At 36.6% G+C, this 11,124-nt stretch overlaps 1 protein-coding gene across 1 annotated transcript; it reads right to left on the minus strand.

Moving 5' to 3' along the window:
* Window positions 1-324: 324 nt before the first annotated feature.
* Window positions 325-4,426, minus strand: LOC141693559 (luminal-binding protein 5). The gene is made up of 8 exons (XM_074498700.1): window positions 4,256-4,426; window positions 3,124-3,391; window positions 2,807-3,021; window positions 2,475-2,717; window positions 1,675-2,154; window positions 1,409-1,563; window positions 1,198-1,280; window positions 325-1,096 (listed from the first exon to the last, which is right to left on the minus strand). The coding sequence occupies exons 1-8, from the start codon at window positions 4,305-4,307 to the stop codon at window positions 592-594; spliced, it is 2,001 nt and encodes a 666-aa protein (XP_074354801.1). The 5' UTR covers window positions 4,308-4,426; the 3' UTR covers window positions 325-591.
* Window positions 4,427-11,124: the final 6,698 nt, after the last annotated feature.

An 11,124-nucleotide genomic window follows, 5' to 3' on the forward strand; every position in this document is an offset into this window, starting at 1 on the left:
GTTAATGATTAAATTGATTAGTCGACAGAATCCATGACATTGCATTTGAGTTAGCTCACTGCCCTCCCTGAATCATTATTACCATTCCATTGCCAAATTATTTGAGACTTGACTTACAAGTGTTCCACAAGCAGTCCCGCTATTTAAAAAAAGGGTTGTTCCACAAGGAAAACCATAAATCAAATGAATGCAGCCTAAAGGGCCTAAGTTTGCTTGCATTCAGATCAGCTTTGCATTTAGATTCGGATTCAACATACCAAACAAATATCATCCTACCTCTGTAAGTTTCTTATGCTGACATGCACCAGAATATTACTATAGGGATATTGAAGTTACAATACTATTCATTTCTCTAATTTCTCTAATATATTAATAGATTCTCCATATACATATTCATACTCCAAAAATGAAAGAAAAGTTGGGAAAATTAACCACAGGGAGTCCGTGGATGATCGCCGCTTGTGATTTGTTTTCTCCTCTAAATTGTCCTAAACTTCCAGAAAAACATTAACATAATAATTCGAAAGCAAAACATAGTTTCATCCCTTCTTTATCCTAGTTGTCATAAGACATTAGCCCGCTTGAAATCTTTTACAGCTCATCGTGCGAATCATCATCGTCTTCTGCTGAGCCTGCACCGGCACCAGGGGCACCACCAGACCTTTGGTATACTGCTGTAATGATTGGGTTGCACACAGCCTCTACTTCTTTGAGCTTCTCCTCATAATCCTCCTTCTCAGCACTCTGGTTATCATCTAACCACTCAAGAGCCTCCTTGACTGCTGTATCAATCTTCTCCTTCTCCTCCGACTCTAATTTGTCAGCAAGCTTGTCCTTGTCATTAATCTGATTCTTCATGTTGTATATGTAAGTCTCCAAGCTATTTCGAGCATCAATTTTCTCCTTCACTTTCTTGTCTTCTTCTGCAAACTCCTCAGCCTCACGAACCATGCGCTCGATCTCATCCTGACTGAGACGACCCTTGTCGTTTGTGATTGTAATCTTTTCAGATTTACCCGAGGCTTTGTCTTCAGCCTTGACATTCAGAATACCATTGGCATCAACCTCAAATGTGACTTCAATTTGAGGAGTTCCCCTGCATATAAAGAATGTTAAATATACAAAATATCTTGTATTACCCATGCCAATGTAATTGGATGAAGAAGCAAATTAATATTTCAGTCACAAGAAACATACCTTGGAGCTGGAGCTATTCCAGTTAAATCAAACTTCCCGAGAAGCCTGCAATCTTTTGTCAGACTCCTTTCACCTTCAAAGACCTGTTACAAGATTGAATATTTAATCAGAAAAGCGCAACCAAATACAAGATATACAAGTTATAGGTCAGAGTCCGTAATTGTATAAAATGTGCATCAATGTCACAGATAAAACTCACAAAGATGTGTACCTGAATAGAAACAACTGTCTGTTGATCCTGGTAGGTTGTAAAAGTTTGGGACTTCTTTGTTGGAATGACAGTGTTCCTTGGAATCAACTTGGTCATCACCCCGCCAACGGTTTCAATACCAAGAGTAAGGGGAGCCACATCCAAAAGCAGAATATCTGTTTTTTTTAAGAAAAGGGCTTTTTAGTAATAATCTTTTTGTATCTTGGCAACAAAGATAAATGATAAAATATCTTCTAGGAATGCATTCTGCAAAACAAGAGCTTTACCTTTAGTTTCATCGCCGCCCTCTCCACTTAAGATGCCTCCTTGTACAGCAGCACCATATGCAACAGCCTCGTCTGGGTTCACTCCCTTGTTAGGCTCCTTTCCATCAAAGTAATCCTTCAGAAGCTGTTGAACTTTAGGAATTCTGGTACTCCCACCAACAAGTACAATTTCATCAATTTGACGTTTCTCCAATCCAGCATCCTCCATGGCCTTCTTAACTGGACCCATAGTCTTTCTAAATAGATCATTGTTCAACTCCTCAAAACGAGCTCTGGTTAGTGGTTCCGAGAAATCTGTACCATCAAAGAGTGATTCAATCTCTACACGGATCTGATGTTGGCTACTCAAAGCTCTCTTGGCCCTCTCAGCTTCTCTTCGCAGCTTCCCAAGAGCTCTGTTGTCCTTGCTGATATCTTTCTTATACTTCTTCTTGATCAACTTAATGAAGTATTCCATGATTCTCTGATCAAAATCCTCTCCTGCATATAAAAGTAAAGCTTTAGACAGATTCCTCACAGTATAGCTTGCAAATAAAAACACAAATTACAATAATCAACAGCTTATAGTGATCAAATGGTACTAAAAAGAGTCCATCAACAATTACTGAATTGCACACCTGACTGGCAAAACAACGAGAATTTGGTCTTAAAAAATCATTTTCCTTCTATATAGTTGTTACCCGCTGCCAATATTAGATTAAATTACCCCTCCCTCTTTCAATGACGGAATTGGATGACAAACTATAAAGTGCACAAAGTAAAAACATATATATTTACTTAGTGGCAAGTAGAATTCTTACCTCCCAGATGGGTGTCTCCATTGGTTGCAAGAACCTCAAAAACACCATTGTCAATAGTTAAGATACTGACATCGAATGTCCCACCACCAAGGTCAAAAACAAGAATGTTCTTTTCTCCACCTTTCTTGTCAAGTCCATAGGCGATAGCAGCTGCGGTAGGTTCATTAATAATTCTTGCAACATTAAGTCCAGCAATAACACCAGCATCTTTTGTAGCCTGTCTCTGGGCATCATTAAAGTAAGCTGCAAAATTCACATAAACGAACATCAAATCAAATACATTGCCATTATCGTTGAATGTAGGTAATTGAAAGATAGGACAATTTTATTACCAGGAACAGTGACCACGGCATCCTTAATTTTCTTCCCAAGGAATGCTTCAGCCGTATCCTTCATTTTCGTCAAAATCATTGCGCTTATCTCCTCAGGACTAAAGACCTTGGTCTCGCCATCCTTCAACTTGACTTGTATATATGGCTTACCATCCTTGTTAACAATATTGTATGGAACAAGCTTTTTGTCTCTCTGGACCTCTTTGTCCTCAAACCTATTTAATTAGAAATATATTAGTCAACACTCAACACTTTCAGAGAAACATTATGGCACATTTCAAATGCATGCAGCATGCATGCATTGAGCAGTATCTTACTTTCTACCAATAAGTCTTTTGACATCAAAGATTGTCCTCTCCGCGTTAACAGCTGCCTGATTCTTTGCAGCCTCGCCAATTAATCTCTCGCCCTCCGTAAATGCAACCCACGACGGGGTAATACGGTTACCCTGGTCATTGGCTATGATCTCAACTTTCCCATTTTTGTAAACACCAACACAAGAGTAAGTTGTTCCAAGATCAATTCCAATCACCGTTCCCAATTTGGCTGCTTCCTCTTTCGCAATAGAAATTGCAAACAGTGTTCCTGTCAAACAAAATTAGGAATTCGTTAATTTGTTCACAGGCATCCCAAATCAAACAAAGAAATCACATAATATCCTGATAGCATATGAAATGCCAATTCTTACTATAGAATGCACAATTCCGGTCAAAACTTCTCTTCAGTTTTGGTTTCTTAACAAATTTACGAGTTCAGTATTGCTACAAGTTACAACATTATCCAACAAATACTTGCATAACATAAAATCCATTCCTGTAAAAAACATCTAAGTTCTACCAGAAGCAAAGAAACACAAAATTCGAGTGTTCCTCAGTGTCATCAGCCACAAATACAATACACTTGCTCATTATCAAACAATCAACATGAACAGATCTAATTATTTCCTCACCTTCATGAGCCAAGATCAAAACATACTTAACCACAAAATAACACACACACAATCTACATACGTCTCCATTTCGCCTTTCATAATAAACAATTACCAGTCCAATTCATAACCTAACTCGTTTATTCGCTTAAACATCTCTCTCTCTCTATCTATCTCTCACTCTCACTCTCACTCTCCCTCTCCCTCTCCCTCTCGCCCTCTCTCCCACACACACACACATTCAGGGAAATTATCCAGTAGAATTATAACCACTGAATCACGTTCATCATCATTCAAATACAGTATCAATACTATGTCACTTATGCCTAAACATCTCTCTCTCTCTCTCTCTCCCTGTCCCACACACACACATTAAGGAAATGATCTAGTACAATTATAATCGCTGAATCACGTTCACAATCATTCAAACACAGCATCAACACATCAGATCATACTCAACATTTCACAATTCACAATCCATTTCCACAATTACACATAAAAAAGAACAAAAAAAAACATACCTAAGAAAACGAAGCCAAAGACGATCAAAGAAGCGCCGCTCCTCCGGTACATTATGATCACCTTCCCTGTCCAAATACAAATCTCTCCGTTTACGTGTTTAAATTCTCGTTAAATTTTTAATTATTTTCTCGTTGCTCTGCTTTTGTGAGTGATGTGTTTTCAAGGTGAAAAAAGAGATGATACAGGAGTTTTAATAGGCCAAAACAAGAAGCTTCGAGTAAAATGAAGGACGTGTCATAGTTGCTGAGGTGGACCAATCAGATGCGCTCGTTTTTTTCATCAGCCAATAAAATTAGTTTGAAAGTTGGGTGAATCTCAGCCGTTGGGTGTTTTTAGTAAATATGAGTTGTTTCAGCCAATTACAAGCTCACACCATAACATGCTACTCATACTTCGTATGGTGATGATGACACTTGGCTTTTCCCTCGCTATTTTGTAAATTACCAATTTGGTCACTCTTTTGTAAACTCCTAATTTTCCATTGATTAATATTTAAGATTTATTAAGATTTTTGATGAGGAAGCTGGATTTTAAATCTGAATTTGAAATTTTGATTTTGAACCTTTGAATTGGATTATGAAAAGGGCAAGTTAATTTACCTATGGCGAATTTTCTATTTTTAAGTATTACTTTAAATGAATATATATACAATCATGTAAATTTATACATTTGAAAAATTAACGGCGTAAAGCAATATTATGATATTTGATTTATGTTATTAACGAATATTAACACGTTATTTATTTCCATTTTCTCAATAAATTAAATAAAAATAATCGTTGCATATATAGAAAATGTCAATTACTTGTCAATTAATTAATAATATGGGATGAATTGGTTTTGTACCATGGAAAAAAATATTCTCAATATCAAATAACTTCGTATAAAAGACCGATAAACACATTAACAAAAAGTCATCAGCTGGAATACTTTTATTACATTTTTTTTACCAACATCTTACTTGTATATCTATATTATTATATTAAAAACGAAATAATGAAAGTTTAGTTGATTGTCGATTTGGTCACTGAACTTAGAGCCGTTGGATATTATATGATCAAATTGATGAAAATTATTACATATAATTTTAAAAATTATTATATAAGAAGGTTTAAGGTTCGAAACACATCAATCAAGAACATATTAGAATTATGATTTATAACATATAAGGGGTGTAAAGTTCGAATATCAACAACAACATATTAAACTTATAATTTGTAATATATAATGTGTTAGGTCACACACACTGTAGAGGGGGTGAATACAGTATATAGTACACTTAAATCGAACTTTAAGAACTTAAGTAACAGAAAACAAACTTTATTGAAACAATAAACTCTGTTACAGTATGAAACTGTTACCTCTCAGTGATGAATAAATATCACGAGAGCTGCTAGAGTTATAATGAATAATCTTTTCTAATAATGATAACACTTATAGTGTAAACCCTATGTCTGTGTTTATATACTACACAGTTACAAGATAATCGCTAATTGATATGGAATCTAATTCTGCTTCCTAAAATATATCAATCAGATATCTTTTCTTCCAAGTATTCCATTCTTCACGGAATTCCTTCTTCATGCATATCTCTTCTTATGTTTATCTCAATCTTCTTTCCTTTAATCAGCTACTGTGCTTATCTGATTGTCCTTCAGCACTTAAGTTCTGATATCTATCTTCTGATGATTATCTCCTGATAATATAAGTACTGATATCCTTAAGTCCTGACTTCCAGTATAAGTACTGATTCAACAGCTAAGTACTGATCTCTCCTGTTCACATAAGATCTGAAAGCTAAACATAAAACATATTAGCCATGACATTATCAAATATATCTAACAATCTCCCCCAACTTGTAAATTAATCAAAATATACAAGTTTAACAGATATTTGATGATGTCAAAAATATTAAGTACAAATGCATGAGAAATAGACTAGATAACTACAACTTACAGTCTTTAAAGTTTTTACCAATTTCAACTTCTGATAACAACTTCAATCTGTATAAATATCAGAATTTAAGCAGTTGTAGATCTTCGACTTGGCTTCTTTATTTTCTGATCTCTCTGATGTCAGGAGTTGTTCTGAGATAGTTCTTCAACAAACATTTCTCAGCATATCTTAGTTCATCAATCATTCTCCTTTTAACACCTTTAAGCTCTGCAGTATCTTCACCAGTTTGAAAGATTGCAGCTCTGAGATCATTAATCTTTGCTTTTCTCAACTCCTGATCTAGTCTTATGACATAAGCTTTGTCAGACTCAAGATTGAATTCAAGTCCCTTAATACCAAGATACGTTCTGATCTGTGCAGTATTAGGCTTCATATCAACAATATCACCATTGTGATCTCTGTACTTTGGAACATATCTGCTGTCAGACTTAACAGAATAAAGCCTTTTCTGTCTCTGAATCTGTTCTTTTAAGTAGTTTGCAGCAGTCTCTGTTATTCTGTCATCCACTTGAAGTAAGAAAAGTACATGCTCCAATTCTTCAAAATACTTCAAAGGAATGGCATTTTGTCTTATATGATAAACCCTACCATCTGTCATGAAATACAACATGATGTATTCTTTCAAGTAGGTATGGTAAACCATCTGTACAGATTCCAGTTGATTCAATCTCTCAGGAGTTGCTCCAATACCTGGTTCACTCAAGGAAGTTGGATCATTGGTAGTGTTGTGTACTCTTCTTTCATCAGCACTTCCCAATCCAGTTTTATCTCTAGCTTCCTTTCCAATAACTACTCTTGCTTCAAAACCACTTGCAGTAGTCTTCAAAGATTGAGTCTGTTTTGCTTTAGTGAATCCTGGTAGGAGTGTCTTTGATTTATTTTCTGATATCAAGTTAACTTGAGCACTGTCAGAGGTTACTTGCTTCTTCTGAATATCAGAACTTACAACTTCTTGACTCTGAACAACTTGAGCCATGTCAGAGGTTGTTTTAAGAACTTTTCTTGTAGACAGAGCAAGATCATCTTTTCCAACAGTAATTTCTTCTTTCTCATAAGGCTTGATAGGTTCACCAACCTTTTCTTTACCCTTGGATCTTGGATCTATCTGTGGTTGTGATCTAGTCAAAGTTGCTTCAGTATGTGTCCTTTCTTTGATCACAATGCCTTTAAGTTTTGGAAGTAACTTTTTACCAGAAGCTTCAGATTTAGATGTGACTTTCTCTGATTTAAGTCTGGCTTCTTCTTCCTTTAAACTTTCCAAGTCCATCCCTGGATTTTCTTGAAGAAATAACTGTCTTGACATTTCCTCATCAAGATCTAGAAGTTCATCAGAACTTATCCTTTTACCAGCATCAGAACTTATTCTTTTCCCAGTATCAGAACTTGTTCTGTGACTAGCTTGTCTTGATGTAAACCTTCTACCTTGACTATGACCACTACCCATTCCAGAGGTTCCTTGGTCATCTTTTCCATCATCCTTTCCTTGCAGTGTCTTGTTGGTTTTGCATTTGGACTTAATTACCTTCTCCCCCTTTTTGGCATCAGCAGGTAGTAAAAGAGAGATAAGTAATTCCACTGAGGTCTGGATTTCAGTAAGTTGCAATTGATGAGAAGCTTGATTTGTCAGAATTTGATCAATCTGAGCTTGTTGTTTCTCTTGAGTTTTCTCAATAAAAGCAACCCTGTCAATGGTAGGTTGGAAGAACTTTTTCATATCAATTTTCCAAACTTGTTCCTGTTTGATAAAGTTCTCCTGAATCTTGTGTAGCTCGGCATGAGTATTAGAATGAAGACCTTGTAGATGTTTAGTACTCAATGCAGTGACTCTAAGCTGGGTTTTAAAATCAACAGAATTTAATATTTCATCAGCTTTAGTCAGGTGCTCAGCAAGATGTAAAGCATTTGGAACACATGAAACTGAGTTCCATTCCTTAGTCCACTCCTGACCTGCAGGAGTTTCACTCTAAGGCACTGGTGCTTCCCCTGTAACAAACTTCTTTACCAGTTCAGACTTAAAAAGAGTCTGTTGAGGAGTATGTCCTGAAGGACCTGCTTCATCAGCATCTACAGTTTGAGCAGCTTCACCAGTATCTCCAACATTTGCAGCATCAGAACTTAAAGAATCAGTATCTTCTGATAATTCAACAGTGTGAGTAGCAATGGAGGCTTCAGCATCCTCTAATTGCTGATCTGAGACTAAGTTCTGATCAACAGCCATATCCTGATGCTCACCTAAAATCTGATCATCAACATCTTGATGCAGAGAAGGTGTTGTTGATGACTCTGGAGGTTGAATAGCATCAGTAACAGGTGTTGTGGAAGGATTATTTGATGTTGGAGCTTCTAATAAAAGAATTGCAGGCATAACCAAGTTCTGAATATCAATGTCAGCACTTGTGTCTGGATCAACAAAAGACACAGATGGGAAGTGAGCTTTGTCAGATACAGCGTACTGAGATGGAGTGGATGGAGAAGAAGTGACTGGAGCAAATTTCTTGCCTTGTGAGATCATAGATTTCTGATCCCCTTCCTTAGCTGCTTCCTCCTCATCATCTGAAACTGGCCTTTGCGCCCTCTGTTTCTTGTACTTCCTTGTTGATTTGGATTCCTTGGGAGTTTCAGAAATTACCATACGTCTAAGCCTCTTGAGAAGCCTAGAACCCCCAATGTCAGAATCCTTCTGAGAAGTTGTTTTCTCAGCTACAATTACCACAGGTTCTGAAGAAGGAATCTGTTCCTCAGAATCTGATTCATCTCTCAAAGTAAATCTCCTCCTCTTTTGAGGTGTTTGAGGAACAGTTTTTGTTCTCTTTGGCTTAGAGGATGGAGACTTCACAGTAGGTGCTGAAGAAGAAGGTTGAGCATTCTGTGAAGTTGAGAGATAGGATTTGAGATAAGTTCTGAGGGTAGGTTGAGAGGTAGGTACGGAGGTTGATGGATTTTGGATGGTCGGAGGTGGTTGGACATCAGAGTAAACAGATCTGTAGGTATCAGGATCATCATTTACTAGGATATGTTTTACAGACTTAGGAATCTGTAATGATCTAACCATTTGCTTCTTAGTATCAGCATTTACTAGGTCATTAAAGTATCGTTTTGCAACCTTAAAAGGTGGGGTTTGAGTGCTGACTAACTGGGGTTCATCAGTACAATACGTATAAATAAGTTGACAGAATCGAGCAAAGTAAACAATAGTTCTATCCTCTGTCATCCTATCCCCAATAAAACCAATTATTCCAGTTGCAAAATCAAAATGAGTTTGATGGATAATAGCATACCCTATGTGCTGACTCAGAATTGGAATAGCATCAAAATTTGAACATTTGTTCCCAAAAGCTTTGGTGATGCAATCAAAGAAGAAACTCCATTCTCTTCTGATATTAGCCCGTTTCAACTGTCCAAGTTTCGTCAGACTCTTTTCATATCCCAATTCAGTCATTAACTCCCGAAGGGCTGAGTCCTCTGGTATTGAGAAAGTACAATCTTCTGGAAGATGTAAAGCCCTGCGTACTGTACCAGGAGTGACTACAAAGGATGAATCACCCACTTGGAAGATAATACTGGGAGTTCCACGGTTACCACCATCATCAAAAACTCCAGTCCTCCAGAACCTCAGAATTTGTTGACTTGAAAATAATTCAGGCTGAGTTAAGGCGTACCCAACCTCACTATGTGCAAGAAGATCCTGCACAAAGTGCAATTCAGATGAAGCTTCAGCATGATCAAGAATTGCAAGAATTGCAGCATAGTTGTTTGGAACAAACTTTGCTCCATCAATGATTAAATCCTTTGGTGCCATGTGAAAAAATATTGAGTGTCAAGTATGCCTGTTAGGTGTTTGAGATAATGTCTGTATGAAAACAATGGAAAAAGTGAAGCGAAGGAGAGTAAAAGTAAGAAGAGAGATAAAAGATGAAGAAATTAAAAAGATTAAAGAAATCTTCTCTCTGCTGTACTTGTACAAAAAAAATATTACCGTTGGACACCTGTCAGACATGTAGTAATAACGGATAGTTACTGGGCTCGAGAAAATAGAAATCATTACTTACCCAGTTGCCTTGTTTCAAGGAAAAACCGTTCCATTAATCAAGAGAAACAGTTTTAATTCAAAATTTAAACCATTAGTACTGATTGAATTATTTTTCACTGCATCATTGATATTCTGAAAATATATCACATGAAAATGACCAACATAAATTAGATGAGTAAGTGCTGACAATGAATCAGAACTTAATATACAACAAAATATATATGGTCATCAGAACATCAATCAGGATTTATCAACATAAGATGAAATAACTCAGAGACACAATCTTGAAGTAAAAACAGTTTTCATTAATATATCAAGTCAATACATTTATGAAATGGAAATTACATCAATACTTATACAAGATTTTCCCTAAGCTTCTATTCCTAACGTCAACAACTTTAGTCCTAGCTAAGAAGCCTGACAAAGCTGATGATGAAGAAAAACAGGAAGAAGACAAGATTAAGTCATCTTCCTCTTCCTATCTTCAACGAACAAGATGGCGAGTCGTATGATTCGCTCTTGCTGACGGATACGACGAAGGTGAAGGTCTCTTCGAACGGCCACCAGATCACGTTTAATAACCTCTGGAAATTGAATCCAGAGATTGTGAGGGATGTTGGTGATAGGGTAGGGAGTTGGAATTCCATTCAAAAAGACATGCACAGTCTCATCACCGTAATTGTAGAACCAGCCAAATTCAGCCATGTGTGAGAGTAAATGAAAAGCAAGACTGAATTGGTGATAAAAGTGTGATGAGAAGACTAATGTGAAGTGGCTGTTTTTATATAGGCAAGAGAATACTAAGAGACGCAAAGATTTTTAATGCTGACAGGTAGAATTAATTCTACCTCGTCTCCCTAGACTTTGAAAAAGAATAACAGT

The sequence above is a fragment of the Apium graveolens genome, chromosome 10 (genome assembly GCF_009905375.1).
Source record: "Apium graveolens cultivar Ventura chromosome 10, ASM990537v1, whole genome shotgun sequence".
NCBI classification, from domain to species: Eukaryota; Viridiplantae; Streptophyta; class Magnoliopsida; order Apiales; family Apiaceae; genus Apium; species Apium graveolens.

Coding starts and splice junctions, on each gene's coding strand:
- LOC141693559 (XM_074498700.1), bottom strand. CDS start 4,307: ATGTACCGGAGGAGCGGCGCTTCTTTGATCGTCTTTGGCTTCGTTTTC. Junction 1,564..1,674: donor GGGCGGCGATGAAACTAAAG/GTAAAGCTCTTG, acceptor TAAAAAAAACAG/ATATTCTGCTTTTGGATGTG. Junction 1,097..1,197: donor GGAATAGCTCCAGCTCCAAG/GTATGTTTCTTG, acceptor CTTTATATGCAG/GGGAACTCCTCAAATTGAAG.